Source organism: Dasypus novemcinctus, chromosome 11 (genome assembly GCF_030445035.2).
Source record: "Dasypus novemcinctus isolate mDasNov1 chromosome 11, mDasNov1.1.hap2, whole genome shotgun sequence".
Taxonomy (NCBI): Eukaryota; Metazoa; Chordata; class Mammalia; order Cingulata; family Dasypodidae; genus Dasypus; species Dasypus novemcinctus.
Genome location: NC_080683.1, coordinates 48275471 through 48287993, shown reverse-complemented (window position 1 = coordinate 48287993; position 12523 = coordinate 48275471). Strand labels below are relative to the sequence as shown.

The window sequence follows — 12523 nt, the reverse complement described above, 5'->3', positions numbered from 1 at the left end:
TTCTTATACTCCTTCCATTATCTCAAGCTGCTTTTGCCTAGAGGGCAAATTCCGGGGTGCTGGAAGAAGACGACTTTCCCAAGTCAGTCTTTCCCAGACAAAACAGGACCAGGGACCACCAATGGGGTGCAGGCTGTCTCCAAAGCACCCTGGGGAGGGGATCAGAAGGGTGTCAAGAGCTTCTCTGGCAGCTCCCCAAAGTTAATCTTTCCTGGTCTGCCCAGCAAATGCAGCCTTTCTACTAAATGAGGAAGCACAGCCTCTCTCAGTCTCTACCCCTGCAGCTCCTGTCTAGGGAGGGTTGAAACAATGACTGCCTTTGCTTTTGCCAAAACAGGTCAAAACAACAGCTGTCCGTAGAGCCAGGCCCCTAGAGATCTGAATTCACTAATCAAAAGCCATGATCAGTGATTAGCCATACTCAACCCCTATTTTAAGGGAAAAGCATGTTAATGTCCCTCTCTGTCACCAGTGAACGAAATGGGAAGGAGTGCTGTTGGCACCTGTATCCACCACATGCAGAAAGCAATGTAGTTTTCTTTATTGTAATTTGTCAGCCTCTTCATCCTGCTCTTCCCTGGATGCTGTTCCGTGTTGTTCTGACCTCTGGAGTTTCAAAAGAGTTTCTTTAGACAATTCCTGCCTTTAGGCAGTTCCTGCCTGTTAGTTTTGATGGAAGGACTGAACCCTGGAGCATCCTATTCCACCATCTTCCCACAACCCTCTTATTTTGAGTGCATTTGCAAAAACCTTATTTTCAAATAAAGTCACATTCACAGGTATCAGGAGCTAAAATCAAATATATTTTGTGGGGGACACAACCCAATAATTTTTTAAGTATAAGTTTGTCCCAAAGGACATCTCTTATTTTATCTAGCAACCTTGTATTTAAATAGCTAACTGTTCTATCAATGAAATAAGTTGGTTAGGTTTATTGTGAATATGGAAGATTGTTAAGATGCCACAAAGAGCAATGGTTAGAAATTCATTTTTGTTGTTTGATGACATAATGTAGCAGCCTACTTTCAGCTGATTAAAGTCTCTGCAATGAGGAAGGTGTGAGTAATGATATGCTGGCCCAGAAGAATAAAGACATCCATCATTGTGTTTCCTTTCTCAGACTTCCCCCATCCTCATCAGATGTAGCAGCACAGAGAACAGGGATCCAAATGCCATTTCCCCTTGACATGAAGAAGTCAAATCAAATCACTGATAGCACTTGCTGCCTTTCCATTTATTCATTTTTGATCCTTCCATGAATAGTTGAATAAAACTAGAAAGATTATGTCCAGAGGGAGCCTGGATCTTAGAAACATATTTTCTGTAGTTGAATGAATTATGGGTAGACACACCAGGTAAGAGAAGAGAGGGTGCTTCTTTGATATCTGGGGATAATCCAGCAACAGGCAGATTTTTTTATTTATATATATATATATATATATTTTAAAGATTTATTTATTTATTTATTTCTCTCCCCTTCCCCCCCACCCCGGTTGTCTGTTCTCTGCATCTATTTGCTGCATCTTCTTTGTCCTTTTCTGTTGTTGTCAGTGGCATGGGAATCTGTGTTTCTTTTTTTGTTGTTGTTGCATCATCTTGTTGTGGCAGCTCTCCATGTGGGTGGCGCCATTCCTGGGCAGGCTACACTTTCTTTCATGCTGGGTGCCTCTCCTTACAGGGTGCACTCCTTACACGTGGGGCTCCCCTATGCGGGGGACACCCCTGTGTGGCATGGCACTCCTTGCACGCATCAGCACTGCTCATGGGCCAGCTCCACAGGGGTCAAGGAGGCCCGGGGATTGAACCGTGGACCTCCCATGTGGTAGACAGATGCCCTAACCACTGAGCCAAGTCTGCCACCTATATATATTTTTTAGATAGCAGAACTGGGGATCAAATCCCAGACCACATATGCAGGAGGCCGGCACTCAACCACTGAGCCACATTGGCTGCCCTGTGTTGACTCCCTCACCTGTTTGCTCACTGTTTGCTCATTGTTTGCTTGCTTTCTCTAGGAGGCACTGGGAACTAAACCCAGGACCTCCCATGTAGGAGACAGGCACTCAACTACTTGAACCACATCCACTCCCAAGATTCATTTTAAGAAAATAGTAAAACTAATATGATTTCACCTTTCAGAGCTGTTTATCACTTCAAGTTCAATTTTGTGTAGTAAATTAACTGATGGAGAATCCAAAGATTGTATCTGCAAACAGTCCATTCATCATGCTTAGCGCTATGATTTCAGCAGGGCTTTTGCACATATTTGCCAAAATGTCACTGAAATAATCACAGGAAACTCCCTATTTTCATCTACCTGATGCCTTAAATATATTCAGCGGCTCTGACTTTAAAACCTAAGCTTCATAAAACCACATTCATAGTTCATAAATACTTGTTGATTTTAATTTTGCACCCGAAAAAAGTGGACTTCAGCAGTTCAAAGTGTACTTATCCAAGAAAACAATGCAAAGTGGTAGAAGAAATTCTCAGAGATTAATACAAAAGTAACAGAACTATAATCAAATATTTAACAGAGAATAATGTAAAAGTGACAAGAACACAACCAAATATTTAACAAGTTATATGATGAGTATAAAGTTCAAATATGTGTCACCCACACCTTTATACTCAAATGTCATTCTGTAAATTTGCAAGTTATTAAATTACAGGGAAGTGGATAGGCTCAAGTGATTAGACTCCTGTCTACCATACAGGAGGTTCAGGGTTCAATTTCCAGGGCCTCCTGGTGAAGGCAACCTGGCCCGAGTGGATTGCTAGGCCACTCATAGTGCTGACTCACGTGGAGTGCTGAACTGCACAGTGTGGTGGCCCACGCAGGAGTGCGGGTCTGTTCACAGTGCTGGCCCACACGGAGAGCTGGCACAGCAAGATGACACACACAAAAAAGAGACACAGAGGAGAGACAATAGAGACACAGCAGACCAGGGAGCTGAGGTGGGACAAGAGTTTGAGCACCTCTCTCCCACTCTAGAAGATCCCAGGGTAGGTTCCCAGTGCCACTTAGAGAAGACAAGCAGACACAGAAGAACACACAGTGAATGGACACAGAGAGCAAACAAAGAAGGAGGGAGGGAATAAATAAATGAATCCTTTTTGTTTTTTATTATATTATCTAATTTTGGAAAAGCATAGCTTAAATTTAAGTAGTAAAACTACCAAAATATGAAATCCGAGATCCAGAAACTTCCATTGTATAAAATGAAGGGTTGCATTATTTGTAAGTGAATGAAATGACCTTGCCAAAACTATGTAACTAGCCAAACTGGGAGTTTTAGGTGGCAATGTGCAATCCAAATCTATCCCAATGCCAGCTGCAGTTGGTACCACCTGGTATCCTGGTCAGTTTGTATCATCTGGTCCCCAAGTATGCTGTGTCTGGTTTGGCAGTAATTCCAGCAATGCTAGGTAGCTGATGCTCTTTTAGTTTCATCTATCCAGAAAGGTTGGGCCTGAGTAAAACTGGTCTCAGAGATCTACTTGCTATGTTTCTGCCTTGCTAGGTTCAGAAACAGGACTGCCTGCCATTACCCAACCAATCTCTTATATTTTAAAATAATGACCACTAAAATGACCATTGTAAAACTCCTTTTTAAAGTAAAACCTAACTTTGTATTTTCTTTTTCTCCTTCTATTCTTTGGGGAATGCCTGAACATAATGAAATTGGTCTCAGGAGTTTCTTCTTCAGATGGTTTTTGGTCTCCATCTGCTATGGCCTCTACATCAGAAACTCTACCTTTTTCTACTGGATCAAGCTCCTTCTCTCTGACTGATGAAAGTGTGCCAGACATAATGTCCATCGACACAACAGCACTAGTTCCGGGGGTCACCATCCCCATCAATGATTACTCTGCCATCAGCCAATCTGCCCTGGAAATTTCACATGCTCCTACATCTTCAAAAGAAAGTAGGTTGAGTACAGGAAGCCAGAATATGTTCAGAGACCTGGATGGAATGGATCTTTCTAACACTCGTACTTCATCTGAGGTACCAGGAAACAGTGGATATGTTTCTACCCCAGATCATTTCTTGGAGAATACTACTCCTGTCCCAGCTCTACTGCATATCACCACTAGCTCTGTGACCATTGCTGCCAAGGGCCAAGAGCTGGTAGTGTTCTTCAGTCTACATGTTGCTAACATGCCTTTCTCCAACAACCTGTTCAACAAGAGCTCTCTGGAGTACCAAGCTCTGGAGCAACGATTCACACAGCTGGTAAGTGGACTCTGCTTACAATTTTCTCTGAGCCTCTTCTTTGCTTTTTTTTCTGTTGTTGTTGTTACTTCCTCATACAATCACTGGCTGTTGTAAGCAATGCAAGTTAAAAGAAACAAGTCCTCAAGAGAGCTGTTGCCCAAGGCACTCAGCTAGAATGTTGAGATGGATTCTGATCCATCTAGGCAGGGGAGCTCCATGGTGGACACACAGAGCAGGCACTGTTGCCCAGCCTGATAAGAAACTTATATCTAAAAACTTTTTATTATAGTTCTTCCTAACTAAATTTATATAAGAATAATCCATAATACTTGAATAATGAACTTGAAATCTAAAACTAGTGTGAATAGATTTTTCCCAAGATGTAATGGCACAAGCTGCTTTTCAGTCCATCTGTAGAAGCAGTAAAAGCTAGACTATTCCTGTCCAGATGATGCAGAGTTCAGGGGTAAGAGACTCCTTTTTTTGATTCTCTTTAAGTTCTCGTAAAAATAAAAATAAAATTTTAAAAAGATTAAATAATTATCATCTCTGATCCTTAACAAAGGAAGTAAGAAGATGGTCATGATGACATATATCTTTAATAATGAATTACCCCCCACAATTCATATGATTATTTTGTTTCTATGTATACAATAAAAAATACATGTACAATACAAATTGCTGAAATATATGGTCCCTCTACATGGTCATGGTCAGTTTAAGTAAATGTACCACGCATATGACACAGATCTCAGAGTTTCTGAAAATAAGAGAAAAGATTTTGTGTGATTCTTATCAGCTAAATTGTTATACAAATTAAATCCATTTAAAAAATCTATTAAAGGGGAGCAGGTATAGCTCAGTGGTTGAACACCTGCGTCCAATGTTCAAGGTCCCAGGTTCAATCCCCTGTACCTCCTTAAAATTGAAAAAAAAAATCCATTAAATACATTTTAAAAAAATGAACATATGCTTTAAGGTCAGGTTTTATCTGTGTCATCTCTCCACTTCCACAGTAGGGTGAATAGATATTGGGACAGTCCTAGGGAACGGTTCCAGTGAACCTGTCCCACAAGAATTAATGAGTACATGATAAGCTGCCATAATGATGAGACCAGGAATACAGTGGCTTCAATAAGCTACAAGTGTATTTCTCTCTCACTAGATGGTCTCATGGGACAGTTCTGCTCTGTAGGGTCATCCAGAAACCCACATTCCTTCTACCTTGTAGCTCTGCCAACCCCAAGCATGTTGTCCTCCTGGGCATGATCAAAGTTCAGTTACTAGTATATCCATGTTCCCACTTGTGGGAAGGGGGAAAGAGAGGAAGTCCAGGTCATTATATTTCCTTGTAAGCAAGGGATACCACAATTGCTCACATCGTTTCTATTCATATTCCATTGGTGGTAACTAGTCACATGGTCACAGCTTGCTACAAAGGAGGCTGGGAAAAGTGGTGTCTAGCTAGGTGGCCTCTTTCCCATGAAGAATAGGAGGATGGAGTTAGGGGAAGGATGTACCTACAATCTGCACACAAGGTAAAGACTGAGAGGTCCCACCAGAGACCAAAGCAATGCTAAGGGGAAAACGATGAGACAAAGCAAAGTAAATAATAGTCTGGGGATAGTAGGTTGAAATAATTCCCACACTTTGTATAATATTTCATCTTAATTTTCTCAATAAACTTGGAGGGGGGTACCAGAATGTACTTTGGAGTCAAAGTCAGACTTCTAGTGGGGTGGGGACAGGAGCAAGGAAAAAGCAGGTCTGGATCAAGCCTGAGAAATTGCACCTGGCATCTTTGTGCCCTTTGGTATCACAGGCATTGTGGTTCATGAGTAACAATACTAACTTGCCAGGCCAGGAATGAGGCAGACATCATTGAAATTGAAATGTCACTGAAAACTGATCTCAGGAATGGCAATGGCTCACAAGAATTGGTGTAGTAATCTGAAACAAAATGCCCTGGGGCACACCTTTGACTTATTAAAATTATTATTTTAAGCTTGCCCTAGGGAACCACTTTTTCTTCTCCCTCACAGTTCAGATAAGGATACTGAGGTATAACACAGTGGTTATGCAGTTTGAAGAAGGCTACACAACTAGTTAGGGACAGTGCCAGGACTTGTACTGTATTGCCACAGAACCACATCTGTGTTAATCATGAAACATATCCTGTTTAGACAGAGAAGCTGACATTTAGGCTGTTGTTTATTTTAATAGGTCATTTAAAATTGGTTCCTTCCTAATAGATGTCCTGTTTACAAAGGCGAAGGTCAGAGTGCTTCTGGCCTCAGTTTAGAATATGTTTTTATTTACTTGGACTTTTTAAAAAATAACTGAACTTGCACATCCAACTCAATACACAGATAGAAAGGTGGAAATATGGTACATAATCACTGCAAATACATCATTAAATAGTGGTGTTTATGGGATACAGCAAAGGCAGTCTTGAGAGGGAAAGTTATAGCCCTAAGTACCTATATTAAAAAAGAGGAAAGAACTGAACTCAAAGACTTACCTGAACAGCTAAAGAAGCTAGAAAAAGAACAGCATACCAATCCCAAAGCAAGCAGAAGGAAAGAAATAATAAAGATTAGTGCATAAATAAATGAACTTGAAAACAAGTAGTGGTGCTGTGGTCTCACATTAAATCCAAAAACAAAACTAAAAACAATAAAAAGGAACTGAAAGTTATGCCTCAGACAATGAAAAGTGAACATAAGCAGAATTAACAGCAGCTGAGCATTTAGAACACAATGAAGAATAAACATGTCTCTTATTTTGCAGCTGGTTCCATATCTACAATCCAATCTTACAGGATTTAAGCAACTCGAGATACTGAACTTCAGAAATGGGAGTGTGATCGTGAATAGCAAAATGAGGTTTGCTAACTCTGTGCCCTATAATCTCACCAAGGCGGTACACGGCGTCTTGGAGGATTTTTGTTCTGCCGCAGCCCGACAGCTTGATCTAGAAATAGACCGCTACTCTCTCAACATTGAGCCAGGTAAAAGAACCCCTCCTAGCAGGTGTTTTCTGGTTGTTGTTGTTGTTGTTTTAAGCAGGCACTTCAACTTTCAGGTAAAAAAATAAAATTATCATCACACTTGATAAAATTATCTTCCAGAAACTATGGATTTATTAGAAAGGTGGGACCTTAAAATATGCAGGTTAAATGCTTTCCTATATCAGAAAGCAAAGAACAAGCACTTCTTGCTTCACAATCTGAGAGCTTTAATTTCCCCTCAGAAATAAACTTTTGCTGTGCATAAGATAAATATATTAAAAACTGTAGCCCCTAGGCAAGCTAATTTGCATTATGCTAGAAGTCAAAAGCACCTTCTCAGTGAACTGCAACAATTAAGGGCTCCTAAGAAAACTTCCAATCACATACCAGAATAGTTTCTTAAAACATAATTCAGGATGAAGCTGACAGCATCCTGAGGAAAGAAAAACAGTCATTAGATCAGAATTCAAATCTGGAAAAAGGTCACTTCACCATCACCACAGAAAGAAGAATATAATTTTCCTCTCCAATTGTGTACCTTAGATTAGCTTCCATATGCAGATTTGAAGAAAAAAAAAGTTATATGTGGAGAAAACTTAAAGATATAAGAGTTTAGCCCAAAGCTACATAGTAGAAAGCGAACATTTGTTCTGATCATAAAGTGTAGTGTAACTGAGTATGCCCAAATTGGAAACTGTTTCCACAATTAGTTTCAAAATTCCATTTTCTTACCAATGAAGGAAGTTTGGTTTTCTGTTATTTTTAATTCTCTTGAGTGTGAGGGGGAAGGCTCCAGACTGCCTACCAATGAGACCTTCAAGCAGATTCAAAGCAGAGCTTTCTAATTGGCTATGAATTAGTGAAGTGAATCTTTAACACCCTCTCTAGACTAACCATGCAGACAGAGGGAAAAGGCCTTGGGCAAATGCAAACCTAAAGGCTCACTTGTGACAGAGCTGGACTTCCAGCAACTTTTTAAAAATTGCCTGGGCACCTTAGTTAACAGGATCATGAAAAAGACAGAGCACTGGGAAGCAAATTTGGCTCAACTGATAGAGCATCCGCCTACCACATGGGAAGTCCAGGCTTCAAACCCAGGGCCTCCTGACCCACGTGGTGAGCTGGCCCATGCACAGTGCTGATGCGCGCAAGGAGTGCCATGTCCTGCAGGGTTGTCCCCCACATAGGGGAGCTCCACGCACAAGGAGTGTGCCCCGTAAAGAGAGCCGCCCCAGGCAAAAAAAGTGTGTACTGCCCAGGAGTGGCACCACACACACACAGAAAGCTGACACAGCAAGATGACACAACAAAAAGAGGCACAGATTCCCAGTGCCACTGACAAGAATCCAAGCAGACACAGAAGAACAAATAGCGAATGGGCACAAAGAACAGACAACTGGGCAGGGCAGGGTGGGACAGGGGGGAGGCAGAGAGAAATAAACAAAAAATGAATTAAAAAAAAAAAAAAGATAGAGCACCCTTAGGCACTGAGACTGAGAGTGTTGACCTCTTAGCCAGGGCAACTAAGTAAGCCCTCTGGACTTCCTAAGAAATCAAAGATCCCCAAATAGTAGTGAGAGACTGCCTCTCCCCGGAAAACTACCTTGGGCCAAGAGGGAACCAGGGGCTTCCTGCCAATTAGGACCAGAGACCATTTTCTTCAGTCAATTGATAAAGACAATAAGACATTTTGGGGGAGAACGTAGAAAGCATAGGGGAGATGGGGGGGTGGCCCAACCTCCTCCCTCCCTTCCTCCGGCAGGTGGCTGAGGGTCTGCTTTGCTTAGGGACCCAACTACAACATGAGAAGCTAAATGTAAGGAGCCTGGTTGAGGCAGGGAGAAGCTGGCTATGCTACTGTGGGCACAGGCTTCTCCAAGCAGGTCCCACTTGAGTAGTGCCTTGGAAAGAGGGTGGGAAACTGACAGTCCATGAAAGGGGTTGTAAAAGGGGCACTGACTACACTGGAAATGACCCAGCACAGCAGTGGTGTTGGGGTCTGTAGTCCTGAATGCAAATCCTATTTGCTAATAGTGGTATATTAATTAACTCTCTGAATTCAATTTCTATAACTGGAAAATGGAGATAGTAATAATTGTGAGGATTAACTGAGAGAATGTTTACAACACTTAGCAGAATGTATGACACATTCTGGGTGCCTAAATAATGCTACTTGCTTATATAGCCTCATCATTATTAACTTGATTAAGTAATAATTTGTGAAGCTTTATCTACATAGGACACCAGTGAGAACCATGAAAAGTAGCATGGCGGGTATTTGTATGGGGGTTGGGATGAAAATTATTATCACTAATTTCTTATGAATAGAAGTCTGCTTTGTAGTTTTTCCTCTAAGAAGCCAATAGCTTCTTAGAAATAAGACTGTGCTCATTTCAATTTCAGTTCATGCTTGAAACAAGCTGACCTACTCAAGAATGCCTCCAGGCTGCCCTGTGAACTACATGGTCGAATGCCCAATTTGTACCTTTCATGGGAGAACAATAGGGGAATGCCAGGAAGCTGTGGAAATAGATAGAACCAATTCTTCCTGGAAACATGGAATATTGACTGTGCTTTCCAGAGGTAGATCAAGCCTGAGCTTGCACAACCTCAAGACAGTCAGGGTAACAGACATACCAGAGACTGTAGAAGCAGTGAAGATAAGTGAATATACCTGTTGAATGGATGAATGAATGAATGAATGATCACTCCTGGTATCTACAAAGGAGATACTTTGCTAAGAACACTAAAATATTACAATAGGCTTTTAGGTGAACTGATAGCTCTTACCCTATTCCCTACTAAATACCTGGAGAGTAAGAAAATCTGAGGTTTTAATGCATTGAAAATTCATAGTAGAATGAATAAATGAACAAATAAATGAATGAATGGAAGAGATCTGCCAAGAAATGCTTGTGATGCGTGTTGGAGAAATATAATTAAAAACAAAATCTCCTGCCAAACCAGTAAAACTCTCCACAAAGTAGAAGAAAAGGAAAACAGTTGTATTAATTGTAAAAGAAAAACTTTTCTTGCTATTTTGGATCTCACAGTTTCATTGAGCACTTCATGAAATGGGCTGTGCCACCAAGGGAGGGAAAGAAGAAGCTTATATAGGGCTAATGTGGAAGCAAGTGAGGAAATGTTCTGATTGACCAATATTAGGTTTATATTATACTAATGGAGCTCTTACAAAGTGGGGAGCAGGTAGTTGTTTAGGAATGAAGAGGTTTGCTGGCATAATTGATAAAAGATCTGGCTGTATTTAAATTTGGTCTTCTGGTGAGAAGGGACTTTATCAGAAATAGAAACTTGCCATGGGGCTTAAATTTAGCACAGGTGCCACCACGTAGGGCCTACTTGATTTTATCATATTGAATAAGCATTAAACCAGAATATGATGCATATCATGGGCAATCTGCTAGAATTTGAAAAGACATAAAGATATCTCACCTTTTATATAGCCAAGCAGATGCAACTCATTAAGTACATGTTCTCAAGATAAACTACAGCTAATCTTCCAGTAAGAGGTCTTGACAGCACCATTCCTTCACATAGTTCATCCTAAAAGCACATGCTAATTGGGGAGTTTATCTTTGTTTGCTAATTGTCTCTATTTAATTTTCCTTAGGAGGTAGGTTTGCAAAATGGAGCCAGGCACCAGCTGAATTTAAGCACCTATCCTCCCACAGAAACTGGGTGATAGGCAGGCAGGCAAAGGCTCCCTTATGGCTGCATTTCAAAGAGATGGCTCGTACATCCTGGCTAAACGGTGTGCATACATCTCAAGTGTTGGCAGAAGGCTCTGGGTTCTTGGCTTATGGCACATAAAAGAACTTAAGGACACGTCATAGGGTAGGCAGGGAATAGAGAGTTTATTCAGAAACCAGAAAAGTGCACAGTCCTACACATGGACTGTGGGTGCTACAGGATGAATCACACATATGGGGTCCCAGGTCAGGCCTTTTTAAAGTCTTTCCTCCTCTCTGTTCATAATCTTGGGGCAGGGCCCCAGCTGTTGGCTGTCCTGATTGGTTGCCCCACCTGTTAGCGCTAAAGAGGCCCATGGTGAGGCCTTTTGTTTGGAGGTATCTGGGGCTTCCCCTTGACCCTGGAAAGAGTTCCAAACGGGATGTCAAGGCCAGGGGCTGGCGGTATCTTCCCCGCAGCCTTTCCCTCAGGTTTGCTGGCGGTGGCTCATGGCCGTGCGGTCTGCCAGCCGTGGTAACTGCCCGGCCAGGGCCGCCTTCCCTCTCACTACACTAAACTGCCCGAAAAGGCACCAAGAAAGAATCACAATTAAAAATTTTATTTAAAAATGCTCTAAGAAATGGGAGAGGGAAAGTCACTCTTTCTCCCTCGCATTTTTATTTACCCTTATATGAACAAGAACCAGCAGAGACATGAGTGATGTGTGACCCAAAGGGTTTGAGGACAACAGAATTAGAAAGCCAAATAGGAATTTTATGAATGTATAAATGAACAGCAATGAATTTTATTAACTCCTCTCCATAAATCCAAATGGATAACGTGATATCCAAGAGAACTTGTATTTATAGCATGAAGCTACTTGCCAACCTGCCTCCAAAAACCTTTTCTTCTAATTAACAGTAATCGGGGATGAAGAGGATGTGAGCAGGCAGGGAGGGACAGGCAAGGAGAGGAGGAGGGCACAAGGATAAACACTGACCAGGCAGACTCCCTCGCCCACAGCTAGGAATCCTGGTTTAGTTATTCCACCACTGGCAAAGGGTAGATTCACTCCATAACCAGGTAATGATGATGAGACCTTAACCATCTTCTACATACTTAAGCCAAAGCAAGATGCATTCATCGCCCAGGGGTCTAACAAGTCAGACCCTGCCCAAGGGAACTTGCAGTGTGGCTGAAGAGGGACACCTTAAAACTAAGCTGACTTCAAAGCTATTTGCACTTCATTCAACAGGCTTTTAATGAACACTTTCTGTCCTACCTTGGGGTTTGAGAGTCACAAAGGTGTGGTCTCATACTGAAGAGAACCCAAGGTGCCTTTTAAACGTATTTTGTTGAGGCCAGGTAGACTGAACAGAAGAGAGAACTTAGGAGTAGAGAAAAAAGTAAAGAATTCTAGTCCTTCTGGCAGGTCTCAGGGAAGTGGGGGGTCTGGGGGCTTGGGAGCCACGACTGAGGAGGCAGGACATATGGCCTGATGGGGCACAAGTGAAATTAAAAACTAAATTAGGGCGGCGGACTTGGCCCAGTGGTTAGGGCATCCGTCTACCACATGGGAGGTCCTGTGCTTCAAATCCCAGGCC

The 12523-nt window shown here is 41.8% G+C and overlaps 1 protein-coding gene across 1 annotated transcript in view; it reads left to right on the top strand.

Moving 5' to 3' along the window:
- The window catches only part of IMPG1 (interphotoreceptor matrix proteoglycan 1), a 160705-nt gene that overhangs the window by 91373 nt on the left and 56809 nt on the right, over positions 1-12523 (top strand). The window contains exons 13-14 of the mRNA XM_004464254.2: positions 3711-4237; positions 7010-7229. Coding sequence (XP_004464311.2) covers positions 3711-4237; positions 7010-7229 — 747 coding nt within the window. The remainder of the gene's footprint in view (positions 1-3710; positions 4238-7009; positions 7230-12523) is intronic.